Source organism: Populus euphratica, unplaced genomic scaffold (genome assembly GCF_000495115.2).
Source record: "Populus euphratica unplaced genomic scaffold, PopEup_1.0 scaffold32.1, whole genome shotgun sequence".
NCBI classification, from domain to species: domain Eukaryota; kingdom Viridiplantae; phylum Streptophyta; class Magnoliopsida; order Malpighiales; family Salicaceae; genus Populus; species Populus euphratica.
In genome coordinates, this window is record NW_011499861.1 from 2040354 (window position 1) to 2057889 (window position 17536).

The 17536-nt window shown below is 32.6% G+C and overlaps 3 protein-coding genes and 1 pseudogene across 3 annotated transcripts; 1 reads left to right on the forward strand and 3 right to left on the reverse strand.

Annotated features, from left to right (window-relative positions):
• LOC105124944 ((+)-neomenthol dehydrogenase-like) overlaps window positions 1–2904 on the reverse strand; it is a 22122-nt pseudogene extending 19218 nt beyond the window's left edge.
• Window positions 2905–3273: 369 nt separating this feature from the next.
• Window positions 3274–5662, reverse strand: LOC105124897 ((+)-neomenthol dehydrogenase-like). Its single transcript, XM_011025082.1, has 5 exons — window positions 5243–5662; window positions 4913–5162; window positions 4744–4821; window positions 4298–4474; window positions 3274–3857 (listed from the first exon to the last, which is right to left on the reverse strand). Exons 1-5 carry the CDS (start codon window positions 5275–5277, stop codon window positions 3477–3479), a joined length of 921 nt encoding a protein of 306 aa, XP_011023384.1. The 5' UTR covers window positions 5278–5662; the 3' UTR covers window positions 3274–3476.
• Window positions 5663–9864: 4202 nt separating this feature from the next.
• LOC105124898 (uncharacterized) lies at window positions 9865–12355 on the forward strand. The gene is made up of 4 exons (XM_011025084.1): window positions 9865–10623; window positions 10972–11039; window positions 11562–11741; window positions 11940–12355. Exons 1-4 carry the CDS (start codon window positions 10020–10022, stop codon window positions 12108–12110), a joined length of 1023 nt encoding a protein of 340 aa, XP_011023386.1. The 5' UTR covers window positions 9865–10019; the 3' UTR covers window positions 12111–12355.
• Window positions 12356–16153: 3798 nt separating this feature from the next.
• On the reverse strand, window positions 16154–16948 carry LOC105124899 (mavicyanin-like). The gene has a single exon (XM_011025085.1). The coding sequence runs from the start codon at window positions 16758–16760 to the stop codon at window positions 16263–16265; it is 498 nt and encodes a 165-aa protein (XP_011023387.1). The 5' UTR covers window positions 16761–16948; the 3' UTR covers window positions 16154–16262.
• Window positions 16949–17536: the final 588 nt, after the last annotated feature.

Genomic DNA, 17536 nt, shown 5'->3' on the forward strand with positions numbered 1-17536 from the left:
ATATATGAGCAATCCTGGAAAGCAGCATTGGGAGACAGTGAAATGGATCATGAGGTACTTAAAAGGCTCATCGGAGGCATGTCTTACTTTCACAGCTGACGGTTTGAAACTTGAAGGCTTTATAGAAGCTGATTTAGCAGAAGATGTTGATAGCAGAAAGAGTACTACAGGTTATATATACACTCTAGAAGGCACTGTTGTTTCTTGGAGTTCTACCTTGCAAAAGATAGTTGCTCTTTCAACGACAGAAGCTGAATATGTTGCAGTTTCAAAATCTGCAAAAGAGATAGTATGGCTATAGAGTTTCCTGCAAAAATATGAAAAAGGTACTTTGTATAGTAACAGTTAGAGTGCAATCTTTCTTACCAAGAATCCAGCATTTCACTCCAGAACAAAACACATATAGATCAAATATCACTTCATCAGGCAATTGCTCGACGATGAACAACTTTTACTTGAAAAGATCTATGGAAGCAAGAATTCAGCTGACATGTTAACCAAAGGAGTTACTCTTGATAAACTGAAGTTGTGTAAAGCTTCAGTTGGTCTTAAAGATTAAAAGATAGACCTAGCGCCATTTGTGTTCAAATTTAAAAGACAGACCTAGCGCCATTTGTGTTCAAATGAGAGATTGTTATGTGTGGACACAAATGGTTAGTGGCAGCCATGCTTGACATGGTAAGAGTCAAATGGTGGGTGCCTAACCAAAGAAAATGTTGCCAACCATTGTTGACCAAAGAAAAAAGATTGTCCCCCACATCAGCTATAAATAGAGAATGGTATTGATAGCTGATCACCACGAAATAGAGAGAAACACATAGAGAGCTTTGAGAGAGAGTTGAGTTGAGTGGAGAAATTTTTTCTACTCTTCCTTATTTTGTTGTTTGCATTGCTTTTAAGCTTGATTAATACAAACCAGAAGCTCCGTGGAGTAGGCAAGTTGCCGAACCATGTAAATTGATGTGTGTTTGAATGTCGGAATGTCCTAACACCCTGGACAGATGCAATTAATGCAAAAATTGGGGTACTTCTTGGCTAGAATCCTTGTGTGAGCATTCATGGCTGCATGCTTCTGAGAGTACATTGGCTGACAGTAAAGCTGGCCAGCCCTTGGTTTCTAAAGAATCGTCCTCGAAATCTTTTAGAGATACACTTAATAGTTCATCTATTGTCTCCCCTGTAAAGGTATGATCAACATCACTGAACACTCCTTTAGCCCATTCATTTGGTATGTTCTGAAAAATGTGACAAATGACGCAAGGTGAACATCTTTATGGATATTAACTTAAAGTTGAATCATCTGCTTTCAGCTCAACCAACCAGTGAGTGAAAAGCAAATTAAAGAATTATCCTAGTCCTCCGTTTTCTGACCCCCACTACAATTTAAAGGTTTATTTTTACATGAGAGTTGCTTTAGTATTTTACCTTCAGCATTGACAAGAAGGAGGAAACATTGACAATCCTTGGAGAGTCGGATAGCTGGAGGAGCGGAATAAGAGCTTCAGCTGTTTTTCAGCTCCGTAGTAGTTAGTGTTCAGGCACTATTCTGCTAACTCATAATTTTGAATCGATACCTTCTTCCAAACATTCTGCAAATCGCCCTGAATAAAATAGAAACTCTTTATTTTTGAAAAACATTCTCCAGTAATTTAATTTCTTAATGTTATGATGCTATCCTTAACTCAAACAAGGAAAAGGTACGGCATCCAGTACTTGAAATCTCCCTGCGCCTTCAGCCTTGTGTTGGCCACAGTATAAAAGAACATCTGCAGTCTTTGTAAGATGGGGATTAATTTAAGGCATGCCTATTTAATCATTTCTACTTTAATAATCCGCACTTGATGAAAAAAAATTAAATAGTAACATATTATTCACTCCATGGAAGTGTTTCTAAGCTTAATTCTGCAAATAAAAGTGCTTTTCATGCCCATTTCCAAACTCGTGTTTATTTTCAACTGAGATAAATCCTGACGAAAGTACTTAATTCCGTACCATTAATTTTTGAAGCTGCTGAAGCGTCCGAGTCTATTGTGGTTCCACGGATCGCTGCATTGTTCACCTGCATATGTTTCAAGCAGCCATCATGTCTTAGTTCTTCCACATTACAGAACTCAGCAATAAGAACAATTTATCAGTTTCGTTTGCACTATTTTCAAGAACCTTATATCCCTTGACCTTAGTAACTGTATAGTCATTTATTGATGTTTCAAGGATTATCAGTTATTAATATTCCATTCAGCATTTACTTACAAAGAAAAATAACAATGGAATTTTTAGCATAGCAATTTTGAATTTTTTTACTGAACCCTCTACTGCGACACCTTGCTGTCTAAACCACTTCCTCGTTTGAATGTGAGGTTGAAGAAATACGGAAGCAGGAAAATCAAGATGAAGACAATTTCTAAACTTAACCGAACTTTTACTTTTCCATCTGGCAATTCATTAAACTGAGAAGATTAACGCTAAACTGACTTTAGCACCACAGGTTTTGTGTAAATTGGCTCTCGTTCGTGCCAAAATATCTAGTTTTCCATATTGAATTCTGATGAAATCTGCAAGAGATGCAATACTTGCAGGATCCATTACATCAAGCAGATGAAAGACCACATGATCGGAGAGACGAGATTCGTTCAATTTCTCAACAGCTTCAAGACCTCTCGTTTCATCTCTAGCTGTTGGTACTACCATAACCCCGTTAGACGCCAACAGTTTTACGATTCCCCAACCAAGCCCCTTGTTTGCTCCTGGAACAACTGCATACCTAGCAAAAAAAATTTCCCAGAAAAAATGTGGTCAGCAAAGAGAGATTAACGTCATTAGAAGCCATGTAGGAAGTGTCGGAGATACAAGTAATGATTCTTACCTGTTTGTTGATTCTTCAATAGATGACGAGGTACTGAAATATGAGCATTACGAATTCATTTTTATTTGGTTTTGTGGTTAGCTTAATATCACAGCAGTATATTCTTGACACTCTAATGGGAGGACTGAGAATAGGTCAGCTTTGTTTCTTCTTTCTTGTCCTGCCTATTTCGCCGAGTTCCATATCTCGAAAACCTAACACCGCATAGCAATAATCTGCTGATGCATGAAGCTGTCTGTCTTGCGCGCATATATATTTATATATATTGATTGCATTGATTGTTACGTCTTTAAACTACTGAAAATTAAAAATAAATAAATAAAACAACTATCCGGCACCCTTCACATAGATCAACATAAAATTCTATTTCCATCATTATCAAATGTGACCTGGTGCTTAGTATTCCAGGATTTCATAATTGAAGCATTGCCAGACTTTATTCCACAGGACATGAATCTGGTTCAATATATAATAGGAAGATAAACTGCAACTTCTCACACATCTAGACAATATCTTTCAGTTTAACCTGTCTGGGATGAGAATACATAGACGAGAAAATTTTCAAAACCTTGTAGCCGTTCTCTACATCATGATTATCATGTTTGATTTTCATTCAAAAGCACGGTAGCATTTGTTTCTGATAAAAGAAACAACCAGAAGGCCCACCATCAGGCAGCAATGCCAATCTTACAGCATTTTCGGCTCCTTCGGCAGCGGTGAAGGGGCCGGTGTTGGTAGTTATGTCAGTTTTGCAATAGCCAGGGCAGAGACAATTGACGCGGAAGCTTGGATACTTCTTGGCCAGAATCCTTGTATAGGCACTCATGGTAGCTTTTGCAACAATATAGGCAGACAGATAAGTTGGCCAGCCTTTGGATCCCAACAGATCTTCTTTAAAATCTTTAAGAAACTCGTTCACAACCTCGTCTAGCCTATCTTCATTGAGATTTTCAACATCATTCAACAATCCTTTGGCCCATTCGTTGGGTATGTTCTATGGCATAAAACATGAAAAAAACACTTTGGTAAGGCTGCTTATACAAAAGCTGCAAGTACTAATCTGAGCTGAACGAAACACAAATTCAGAGGACAATGAATACAAGACTATTCCTGTAACGCTAATTGTTATGAGCTAACACAGGAAGCGAATTTGCATTTGAGGAACAATTTTTTCTAGGAGTTGTATGACAAACGGAGATTATAGGAAAAATCATGTTTTCTAGGAGTTGTATTCTTGGACATTACCATAACGAAAGTACGATAATTCAGAATAAGAAAGCATATAAATGTTACCGCAAATCAACCAGTCTAGAAGTCAAATTTGGGTTTCCTTGAAGAGGACAAATAACTCGACCAAATTTCAAGATAAGACAACTGCTAGTTTCAGTCTGGACCAAAATTCCAAGACTGCATTCTTGAAAGACAGTCGTGTACCTTTAAGAGCCCCAGCAGCGAAGAGACATTTACAATTCTCGGTGAATCAGACAGCTGTAGGAGGGGCGCAAGTGCTTCGGCCATTCCTCTTGCACCATAGTAGTTTGTCTTCACACATTGTTCTGCCATCTCATAGTTTTGGGTTCCAATTTCAGCCCACACTTGCTCCCCAGATGGCTGCATTTGAACAAGAGAATTTTAGACCCTCTGCAACACTTCATAGACCATATCCACGGGAACAAATGAAAATCTACTTAATTTACTTCTCAAAATAACCTCAATATCCGTTAAATGATGATTACAAGCAATAATTAGTCCCATTGCCTGATTCCTGGTCTATCAAAGGGTTACGTAAATATAGATAGCCCAGGCAATGATCTTCCGAGTGATTAGTCTATCTATGACTTGTGTCCTTCTCTCGTACTCATTACAGTATAAAGACTTACAAATTCACCAGCTTGTTCAAAGGCTCTTTGAAAAGCATCTGCCTCTAGGACAACTCCACTAATCCCAGCGTTGTTCACCTGCACAAGGTTACAAGATTTTCAAGAAACTATCAGATAAACATAAATAAATAAATAGAAGGATTAGCCCAAGAAATTCATTACTTCATACCAAGATGTCAAGTTTTCCAAAATTATTTTTCACAAATTCAGCAAGGGAAACAATGCTATCAGGGTCAACCACATCAAGTTGATGGTAAATCACAAGGTCATCAGAGATGCCACAATCTTTCAGCTTTTGTACAGCTTCAAGACCCCTTTTTTCATCCCTGGCTGTCAACACCACCAAAATCCCATTAGAAGCCAACTGCCTGCATATTTCATATCCAATCCCCTTGTTTGCTCCTGTCACAACTGCACACCTGAGACAGAAATACTTCAAGAACGTAATGATTCTCTTAACAACTCTTCAAGGAAAAAAAATGAAAGAGCATATAGCTACCTCTTTTTTGCAAGAGTGGTGGACTCCTGAGCCATGGCTGATGGTGTGAAAGATGATATCGGATGGATTTAGAAAGAAAGCACGAGTTAATGGCTTTCTTACTTAATAGATTCGATTCTTATATTCGGCACTATCCCTTGTGCCAGGCCCTACTAGGCAAAGGAAAAACATCAGCCGAAGAAGGTGCCAAAATCAAACTTCTTTATAGAAAAAATATAAAATAGACTTGATTTCTTTGTCATACAAATTAAAAAGAAACAAAAAATCTAAAGGTGATTTTCTTCGAATTTATTTAGACCGCAATGGTTGATTCAAAATCATTATAGCAATAGCTGGCCAGAAAGATGACAATTAAATGATGTGTTGATGAATTTGATGAAAGCAGGTTGTGGTTCATTTCGAAGTCCTACAATAACAAGCATGCTTGGTTGTTTTTATGTGATGCCTCTGCATGGCTGTCGCTGGCTTTCGAGCGGAAGAGGAATATTGTTGCCTGTTGGTGCCGTATCATTCATCTGCATAGATTACGATATATCATTCTCGCACATGAAAAAACTGAAAATATGTTTTATGCAATATAAATACTTATCTCATTGCATTTTAATTATTGCAAGAAAGAGTTTCCTTCACGCAAGAAGCATTAAAATTAAAAACAATAAAAGGAACCCTTTTTTATTATTTATTTATTTGTATATCATTGTCCTCTCAAGCATGTCCATTTAATTTATTATCCAAAATTGGCCATGCATTGACATATATAAAGTTTTTCATTAAATATATATTTCTTTAAGAAGGCCAATTATAAAAAGAAAACAAGGAGAGATTATAGTTGAAGGGTCGGTGTACGCCTCCTTTCCTTATTCTAGCACAGTTGTTTTTCAAGTTAGTTGATTTCTTGAGTCTCTATAATACTAGTTTCTAAGCCAGCATTACATTACTGGTTAGATTAAAAAAACCTTTTGAATGTAAAAAAAATATATATTAAAAATATTCTTTGTTTGTTTATATAAATAAAAAATATTTAAAAATAATTTTGTTTGATATATATGAAAAATAAGTGTTAAGAAGAAAAAAGATAAAATAATTAGTTTTTTTATTATTAACATGTGTATTCGAGTGAACTTAGATACATCTCGACTAATTTTATGAATTTTATAGTTAATAATAATATAAATCTTCAGTAATTTCAAGATTTATAAGATTCGAAGTGATAACTTTTAAAAAACAAATTTAAAATCTGATAAGTTGAGTTATACATAATTTAATGATTTAATAATTAAAGTAATATTATAAAATATTTTTATCTCTTCAAAATTGTAAATTATTTTTTTTATTTCAAATTTATTTTCTTTTTTATTGTAAAATATTTCAATGGACCAAAAATGCTATTCATATTAATTCCAAATTATAAAAAAAAAAAAAAAAACAAAAAAACAAAATTAGGACCTTCAAGAAAGAAAACACACACTTCATATGTGCACGAGTCCATGTCTAGAAATAGTAGCAGCACTTAAAAGTGGCAACTTTGGGAGCTAAGGCTATTAGTAAAGCCCAATTTCCAAATAATTGGGCCTGTAAGATATTGGATCTCAATAACCCTCCTATGCCCTAGCAGTAGACTGCTCTAGAATCGCAGGCGAACAGGCTGAAGGTCTATTTAGCCTCTTTGCTTTTAATTTTTTTCTTAATTTCCTTTTATTAGGTCTATTTAGCCTCTTTGCTTTTAATTCTTTCTTAATTTCCTTTTATTCCTGCTCTTCTCTTATTTTAGCCCTGATATCAGTACTCTTTGATAATAAAATTTGAATTATATTTGATAACATGATTAAAATTTTATTTGAAGTATTCTTTTTTACTAAAAATATATTAAATTTATTTTTTCCTATGTTTTGTCTTTATGATTTTGAAATTTTAAATGAAAATCATTGAAAACAAATTGAAAAACCATATAAAAACACTTTAAATTTACTTTTTTAAAATAAAAATAACCTTTAAAATATTTTAAAAAATAAATACCAACCAATAGTGAATTACTAAATAAAAAAAACAAAGGGCTTTTGAAAATTTCAAAAATGTTTCCTTTTTTCGTCTTTGAAGAATTTTATAATTTGATTGCTTTTTTTTAATTTTATCCTTAAATAGTGTATTTAATAGGATTTAAAGCTAATAATTTTATTTATTTATTTTCTTATGAGGTTCGTATGGCCTTAAAAAAATTTCAACATTAGGTTAATTCTTGATTTGGCATAATAGAACTCAATTTTATTTTTAAAAAATAGAAATTTTAAGGACCAAAATTGACAATGAAATAATAAACCTCTTTTTAATTTCTTTTATTGTGCATGAGGTGTGGATTTATAAAAATTAGTACCAAATTGTTTTTTTTTCTATTTTGGCACATTTAGTTTTAGAATTTTTTTTATTCAAAACATCATTTTAATTGCATTTTAAAAAAAAATATTATTAAAAAATGATGAATAAAAAAGATAGTAATTGGTTGGCCATGATCTAACAAAAAAAATCAATCTTTATATTAATAAATTTCATTTGATAAAAGGAGATTTATTAAGGTGTTTTTAATCATTTATCTTGCTGGAAAAACATAAATAAGAACTCAATTTTTTTAAAACAAAAGGTCATTTTTTTTTGGCATGTTAAAAGTTCATTCGAAGTTAGATATAAATTTATTGAGATTTATGAATTATGCATTTGAATTTTTTAGGTGAAAAAATGGTTAAAAAGTGATTTTTTTTAGTTAAATAAGGTAGAGCTCAACTCTTCAATCATCTTAGGTGATCAAAAAATTATACTAGTAAACAACATATTGTTTTTTATTACAAATAACATGTCATTTTATTTATTTTTTTAAAAAAATGGAGGATGCATTAAAAAAAATGGTCAAGCAAATGATCTTGCCTTGTAGACCCCCCCCTGCGTGTCTTGCCTTTTTTTGTTATTAGTTAGATATATATATCCCTGAGTTTAGTTGTTTATATTTTTTATTGTTAAACATTTTATAAAGAAACAAAAAAATTAATCTTGATGTTAATAAGTTTTATTTGATAAGAAAACTTTTATTTTGATGATTTTAACCTTTTATACCAGGAAAATTTAATTAAGGTAATTTTTTAGTTTTTTGGCTTGTAAAAAGTTGGTTTGAAGTTATGTATAGATTTCTGAATGGTTATGGAGTATGTATTAGATGTTTTAAAGTGAGAAAAAAGGAAGGAAATGGGTTTTCTAGGTTAAAAAAAGCAAAGTCAACCTTTCAATCACTTTAAATAAATGATATGTCACTTGTCAATATAAATAATATGTTCAATTTTTTTAAAATAAATAAATAATATATTAAAAAAAATAGTCAAGCATGTGAGTTTGGTCTTGTAAGCTTAAAAGTATCTTATCTTCTTTGTCATGGGCGTATTTTATTTGCCCTAGTGTAGTCATTTAAACTTTTTTTGTTAAGCCTTTTATGAATTTTTTTAAGATTGTTTTTCTATTATTTTAATTAAATTTTATTAAAACTAATTGAACAAAAATATAGTAGGGATGTTGTTTATTAAATTCCATTTAATTCCTTACCTAGTTCTTGAATTATATCATGACAATGTTTTTATAAGATTTGAAAACATTTTTTAGCAACTTTTTATGATCTTTTTTCCCAATTTATTTTGCTATTGTTTTTTTTTCTATGTATGTCTATTGTTATTATTATTTTATTAAATAAAAAAGCTCTAGAAAATAGATTTATTTAATCTAATAAGGTTTAGAATACAAATTATGATTTAACAGGTTAACTCAAATTGACTCGGATCGATTCAAAATATTATTATTTTAATATTTTAAAAAAAAATAACATCAAGTTAAAGAGATTAATTTAAAACAATTACAATATTATTTGATTTTAAACTTAAACAAGGAAAGAGATTTGGTCAAGAGATCTCTAGATTGAACTGTAGGGTCAGGTCACTAACATTACAAAGAAACTTTGTAATGATAAATCATGAGCATTTTATTTTTTTATATATTTTAAATTCATTTACATTTAAGTTATTAAAATATTATTTTTTAAATTAAAAATTGTAATAAGATGTTGTTTGGGAAACAAATTTCAGGTTTGTTATTATACATATCATCAACGTTGTTTGCTCTCAATATTCTTAGAAATTGACCACAACAATGATACCGAGTATATAAATTGAGATTTGAATGTAATGACAGTAATCACTATTAAATAGAAATTAACCGTGATGATGGTAACTACCACCTATTATGTAAATAAAAATTGACCGCAACAATAAAAATAATTATACATAAATTATATTCATTCACAATGGTGAATCTTTTTAACATAATTTTTATGAGTTGGTATATGGGTGGAGCTATTAATCTGATAATTATTAAATTGATTATTCAAATAAGAATTATTGAGATAAATTATGAAGTTAAATTATTAGTAAAATTACTAATAAATAATAAAATAAAATAAAAACCAATAAAAACTGAGATAAATTCCTACTAATAAATAATAAAATAAAATAAAAACTGAGATAAATTCTGATAAGAAAATGAAAAAGCATGATCAACCAATACTCATATATGATGGTTGATGCTTGGGTATGGCGAAGAGGGGATCCTATCCCTATGATACAACTGGCAACAGAAAGAGACGTTACCAGCCAGCCAAGAAGGCGAGAAGAACTTCTCTTTCACGCTCTAGTTAAAAAAAAATAAAAAAATAAAAAAATCAAGCACTAAACCAGACCAATATTAATATATGTACCCAAAAGCATTCTCTTTATCAATCGAAGGACAGAACAGAACCACCACGGAACCCAAAATGACAGAGGCAGAGCCAAGCAACAACAGCACGGTCGCAAAACCCAGATTAGTCGTCTGCATAGGCGACGTCCATGGCTACATCACAAAGCTTCAAAATCTGTGGTCAAATCTCGAAACCCAATTCGACCCCCAACACTTTAACGCTGCAACAATTATCTTCTTAGGCGATTACTGTGACAGAGGCCCAGATACCAAGAAAGTCCTAGATTTCTTGATAGAATTACCTTCAAGGTATCCAAATCAAAAGCATGTGTTTCTTTCGGGAAATCATGACTTTGCTTTTGCTGCTTTTGTTGGTGTCCTGCCTGAGCCGCAAAATGGGGTGTCATTTAAGGAAGGATGGAAGGAGTATGAAGAGAGTGAGGACAGGGAAGGGTGGTATAAAGGAGACGGGTATGAGAATATGCATTTGCAAGGGAGAAGGTGGGCTGGTCATATTAAGGTGAGATTCAATACCATTAAAGGGACTGAATACAAGGGCTCTATTTATGATGCTGGTCCCACTTTCGCTTCCTATGGTGTCCCTCATGGATCTTCTGGTATGTCTTGTTTTTTTTAGTCTTTCATTGATTGAAGTTTTAATTATCAATAGCTTAATTACGTCTCCATGTTTGTTTTGAAATGTATCGCTGTTGTTTGGGTTTTAGTCGTTAAATATGAAATAGGCTATTGTTGTCCATCAGTTTTGAACTGAGTAGATTGTGTTTGAGTTGTTTGATTCTTAGTTTTTTAATGTCAGATGGTAAAAATAATATATTTTGGATTAGTATAATCATTAATGGAGCATTGGAATCTTTAGATTCTTGCATTTTTTACACTTGAGATGGTTCTGAATTCAATACAATTAATAGTGTGATTTATTGGTGTAAATTTTTGTATCGAGACAGACTTATTGAAGGCAGTTCCTGATGATCACAAGAAGTTTCTAGCTGATATGGTTTGGGTCCATGAAGAGGTGAAGTTTATTTCATTGCCACCTTTATCGTTTAGAACTTTGATCAATGATGATTTTGACTAGTGTTGTGGTGTAAGTTGCTGAAAAGGAAAGTTGATCAACTGAGTATATTACATAACGCGAGTTCCATACTTTGAAGTTTGATTTGATCAGTAGTGACAATGGATGAAGCTTGGTGGGTTTCATAATGTGCAATTTTCTGTCAAAAAACCCAACCCAAGAGCATAATCTATTAAGTGAAGCCCCGATAATGGTTTTATATTATTACCCTGTGATTAATTTTATTTGTTAGAAAAGGATGATGAGATTTGAACTCATAATCATTTCTTCATTAATACCAAGTGAGATTTGAATTCATAGCCGTTTGTTTATAAAAAATTTGAAATCATGTCAAATAATTATTTCAATCCTAAAGTTTAAGCTATCAACTCAAAAATTTAAGATATCAATTAAAAAACTTAAGCTGCTAGATAAAATCTCAAGAATAATTTTATATTATCCTCTTAACATTTTCTTTTCCAGGATGATGTGTGCATAGAGGATGAAGAAGGAATTAGACACTGTAAATTGATTGCCGTGCATGCTGGTCTAGAGGAAGGGAAAAATGTAGGCGAACAACTGAGATTTTTGAAAGCTAAGGAGACTCATGTCCCCAAGATAGAGGCTCTTAGTGGGAGGAAAACAGTTTGGGATATACCAAAGGTGATGGCTTGATACCTACTACTAATTTTTTTATCTGAAACTTTTTATCCTAAACTACTAATTTCTATAGCCACTTACTTTCTTTAGTGGGAAAGGACTCGGATGTTGACAGCGTCACACATTCAAGACATTATATATCATTGTTCTTTTATATATATATAACTGAAGTGTGGATGTTTGATGTTTAATTTCACATAGGAATTAACTGAGAAACCGATCATTGTGGTTAGCGGCCACCACGGGAAACTTCATATTGATGGTCTTAGATTGATTATTGATGAAGGTGGTGGATTTGAGAATAAACCAGTGGCTGCAATTGCGCTTCCCTTGATGAAGCTTGTTCGTGATACTGATAATTTGACAAAATAGCTTGGATTATATTATAGATTGATCCAAGTGTCCACAATCTTTCCAGATTTAGCCTAGCATACACATCCAGGCATGTAATCTGACTGTTACATTGTTGGTTGCATATCCTGAGCAATCGTTTCAGCACTGGTCTCGGATGTTCTTCTCGTTTTATCAAATGTTGTATCTAATATTTTAGAAATTTCTTGGGGAATATCAATAAAATGGGCTTGTGTCCATGACAATTGTCTTGTGGAATTTGTCCATTACATTGAATATAGTTTCATTTTTTTTTTCCCTTGAGAGAAATAACGAAAATGCTGATGGGAAACTTGCATGACTGTCAGTTTCTACTGATTTCTAAAATGAGAGCTAAGAGGCTGGCCTTCATTTATGTTGGGGGTATACACACAGAAGCAGCCTAATATGTCATTAATCATACCAGTTTTTCATATGCAAATGTCAAAAATGGTCGAGTGCATATATGATTTGTATCCTGTTCAAAAAGATTGGTTAAACTGACATGAACCTCACCAACTGGTTCTGTAGAAATGGAGTCTCGGCCATACCAAATATCAAGTTTTCTGTATCTGGTCTTCATAAAATCTGCAGATGCAATGTGCAGGGTACATCACATCAAGCTGTTAAAAGACCACATAATCAGAGACCAGACCGTTTCAGTTTCTCAATAGCCCGAAGACCTCTCTTTTCATCTCAAGCTGTTAGCATTCACAGTTTAATGTTGACTTGGTAGAACAACAGCCTATTTCTGACATTTTAATGAGCGCGGCAGAAAATGGATCGATTTCGTTGCCTGGTTTCTAGCCCTGCATATTTCAGACGACTTTGGATCAAATGGCATAGATGCCATCAGAAAGGGATGGCATAGAGATGTGTGGAGAGAGTGGTCTGGTGTGGATGGCATAGAGATCCCATCAGAAAGGGATCTGAAAATTCAAAAGTGTTGTGTGGATGTTGCATGTGAATGCTAGGAAATTCGGAGCAAAACTATCTAACTTTGTCCACATGTCATGCAAAATGCCGGTGCTTAGAAGAAAATTAGCAACTTACCCATGCAAAATGCCGGTGCTTAGAAGAAAAGAAGAAAATTAGCAACTTAGGTACTGTAAGAACTGGACCTTCTTAAAAGATTCATGCATTGAATCTCTCTCTCTATTAACTCAACCTTCTTATGCAGTGATGATTATTATTTTTTAAAATGTTTTTAAATAATGTTTTTTATTTTTTAAATTTTATTTTTAATATTAATATGTTAAAAAAATCTAAAAATATATAAAATAACTGAAACTACAATACAATGAAAACACTTTTTTTTCTTAGTTTTGGTCATACCAAATTGGAGTTACATTAGTAACTCCAATTTCTTCAAGTATCAGAGAACTTAAGAGTACATGGATGATAAACAGATGAATCAGAACGGACTGTCTTGCCATATCTTCTGATTGATTCAATCATTCTATGCTAAATTTGTTTAAACTACTCCAAAAACTACCTGGTATCTTTCGCTGATGTCCATATAAATCTCCATTGCGATCATTGACGATTTCTTAATCTTATGCTGATTGAAACAGAAACAGAGTAGGAAACATCTAAGAACATTTTGGACTGTCTTGCTTGTTCGCGTAAAACTACCTCAGCACTAACAGAGAAGGATTCATTGAACTATTAATACAAACATCCAGATTCTTATATGTTATGTTTGCTCCTCTTGTCATTTTTAGATTACAGTGAATCATTTTTAGTTCGTTCAGTAGCTGCATAAGGCTGGCTTCATATTCTCCTGACTAGCGACTAGCAGCACCTCTTTTTCAAGGGCTTGATATAAGGATTTGATGACACACACACCCATCAACCCCAGCCCTTGATCTACAACCTGTAATCCTACCCGTCATCAAAGTTGTCTTGCATCATTGAACGTTAGGATTCAATTAGGCCTGCTTGATGCTTCACCTGTTTGGTTGAGAGTCGATTGGTCTCATTCATACATGTGGATTCAGCTAATCCCGAGTTTATTTCGCCAGCACACAATCCTGAAGAACTTCATAACTAGCATGACTATATACCAATCTAATTCATATGGATACATTTATTTAAAGGCATGAGCCTTAAGACACAAATCTTGAGAGATAGGAGGGAAAGAAATTCATATGCTTCCGTTATAGAATCCATCATATTATGTACAATACCAAATTATCTTCTTTAAGCATAACAATTATATATCAATTTAATTCATGTAAAGGTCATAGATTGATAGGTAAAAGTATTATTAAGTAATTAAGAATATATATCTAGTTTATGAAGGAGAGATGACTTTGTAGTTCATCATTGTTTGGATCCTAGTTTTTAACCAGTTATTAATGCTAATAAATCTTAGTTTGGATATATTTTACTATAAATAATAGTGCTATGAGTTGTAAGAGTTTCAAATAAGAAATCACAAAAAATTCTATAACTAAAATTGAACACATCTCTATGTCTAAGGCAACAAAGAAGTCGTTTGGATTAATTAGGTGTGATTGTTAACATTATTGATCTTGTAGTCTTATATTGTAATGACAATGAAGCCATTATATTAGCAAAAGAACCAATATCTTATTAATAATCTAAACATGTATTTAAACAATTACATTTTATTAGAGAATTATAGAAATAAAATATATATAAAGATCTTGTATTATTTTCGATGTTACTTAGTTACCACATGATTTTTCCATACCCTCTTCAAAATAGTGTTTTGCGCATTGTTCCAATCAAATTTATCATGTGAAGTAAATACTCACTAAAAAGAATCATATAAATCCTTTTAGCAAGGCTCTATCCTAGCATAAGCATAAACATGATAGTCATGTGGAGCAATATGGTGCTAGACATAATAGCAATTGATTTTAGTGGATGTGGGAAATTGTTAGTATAGATACATTATTGTTAATCGGTTGGTTATACATGATAATATCTTTATTCATTCAAAAATATATATGTATTATTAATAAATATTTTTTTATTTTTAATATTGATTTATATCTGATTAATAAAGCTATGGTAAAGATAAATTCATTAGGATAAAAAAGGGTTTGCAAATGAAATTATAAAATGGTTATAACTATGATATTTTTTTCATCAAAATATTATTTCTAAATATTCATGGTCAATATTTTATTAAGAGATGATATTGATTAGATACATATTATATATTTTTTTCCGTTGTGAAATGTAGGTGTTATCTAACATGTACAATGAACTAACCTGTATAAGTATTCTATGTAGAAAAATCAAATATATTTATACAAAAACTCGTGTGATAATTAAGTAAGTGATTTTTGAATTTGAAATTACTAAATTATTTATATAAAAAGTATTATACTTAATCATGACTTATACGTTGTTTTAATTAATGATAACAAAAAAAAATATTTGGTATTATATGAAAATATTTGAGTCATTAAAAGATGATTCATCATCTTATATAAATTAAAAAAATATTTATTAAGTTATAAATAATAGTAACAGTGAAATCTTTAGAAAAGATAAAATGAAATTTAAAAAAAAATAAAATCAATTACATTCAAATTGTAAGAGATGTAATATAAAGTTGTGTGGAAGAGTTGCCTTATTGTATAGCTAAAATATATTACAAGTACAATGCCAAATCTATTAGCTATTACCGCATCAAATCTTGATCATTAACTCCATAATTTGTTGGTATAGATCATTTTGCCCCTAAATTTGCTCTTTCCTGGCTCTTATTGCAGAGGGCAAAACTATCATGCGACTGTAGCCATTCCATTGTAACAGTGCGATGTATAATTATTCTTGGTACATGGTGAAACACTGAGCCTCTGTTTTGTTTTGTTTTTTCCTTTCTTTTCTTTTAATTTTAATTGCAACTTCTTGCTAATCAGATCGGGTAAAAAGAAGGTGGTTAATTATAAAGTGCAATAAGCGGCAGCAATTATAATGGACGAATAGTATTTTTATTCAAAGTATTCATGTAATTGATGACGAATCTCCATTAAAGAAATAAAAAAACAATTTTAACCTGTCATTAATCATCCCTTTGCTAATTAAAATAAGAAAAAAGAAAGTAAGCACTGCATCAATGAAACCGAGAAAACCCCTCGAGGTTGGCAAAAGACAGGCAACTTGAAAACCTTCCTAATAAGCAAATCCCAGGAGACAGAATCCTAGCACACCTAAAGTCCAAGACAGGTTTCTAGAATAAAACGATGAAGCGCTGCCAGGTGATGCAGCAGGACTCAAATTTGCTGTTGCACGGACGACCAGGATATCAATCTTTTGTCCTCCTTGACAGTGACCAGGGTAACCACATATGAAGTAGAAGTGGCCAAGCTGCTTTCCAAGAGTGACTGTATCAGAGCCGTTGTTATAAGTAGCTATTGGTGATGTTGCATTGCATGACTCGAAACCCTGATGCGTCACTTGCTTCACGTTGTGGAATTGGTTGTTGTAGTTGAAGACAAGAGTATCACCACCGTGAAAATTCTTGTTGGCAGCCCAATCTTGGTAATCAACTTGACCCATGCTTGTCCAACCAGCAGAGTCACCGACTTGATAAACGGTAGCCATGGAGACTCCGCAAAGAGCCGTCGTCAAGAAAGAAACGACCAGTATTGTTTTCCAGAAACTAGCCATGATCGCTTGGAAGACAATGAATATGGGTTGCAAGAAAGCTGGTGCGTAGAGAGAGAGAGAGCACTGAGAGAGAGTTCTAAGGCTTGGTTGAATGGATTTGTGAGATAAATCGCCTCAGGTATCCTGTATTTATAGTGCGGATATAATCCGAATTCTTCGAGGACACGAATTTCCGGATTTGTATATTCTTTTTTACGTAATCCATATCACTGAAGGAGAAGTTCCTAATTTGAAAATTGATCGCATATTGTTTAAAAATTACCATTAGAGATCATATATTGTTGATCTAATTGTCTACATCCCATTACAAGGTGACTCAGTTTTTTTTTTTAGATTAACGTGGGTGTCCGGGCCAGCTTGCGCGCACACGTAATCCATATCACTGAAGGAGAAGTTCCTAATTTGAAAATTGATCGCATATTGTTTAAAAATTACCATTAGAGATCATATATTGTTGATCTAATTGTCTACGTCCCATTACAAGGTGACTCAGTTTTTAGTGTATGAGTTGGTGTTATTGAGTGTTCGTGCGCTTATTTGAGACGCTAACAGAGGGAACAAACCCCTTGATCTCAAAGGTGACTCAATTTTTAGTGTATGAGTTGGTGTTATTGAGTGTTCGTGCGCTTATTTGAGACGCTATAGTAAAATAATTCACTCAAATCTGAAAGCAATTAACACCCAACTTCTACACATTTTATATTTTACTTATCCGAACATATATATTTATTCAATTTGATTAAGTATTTATAGAAGTTTTTATCTACTAAATTTGA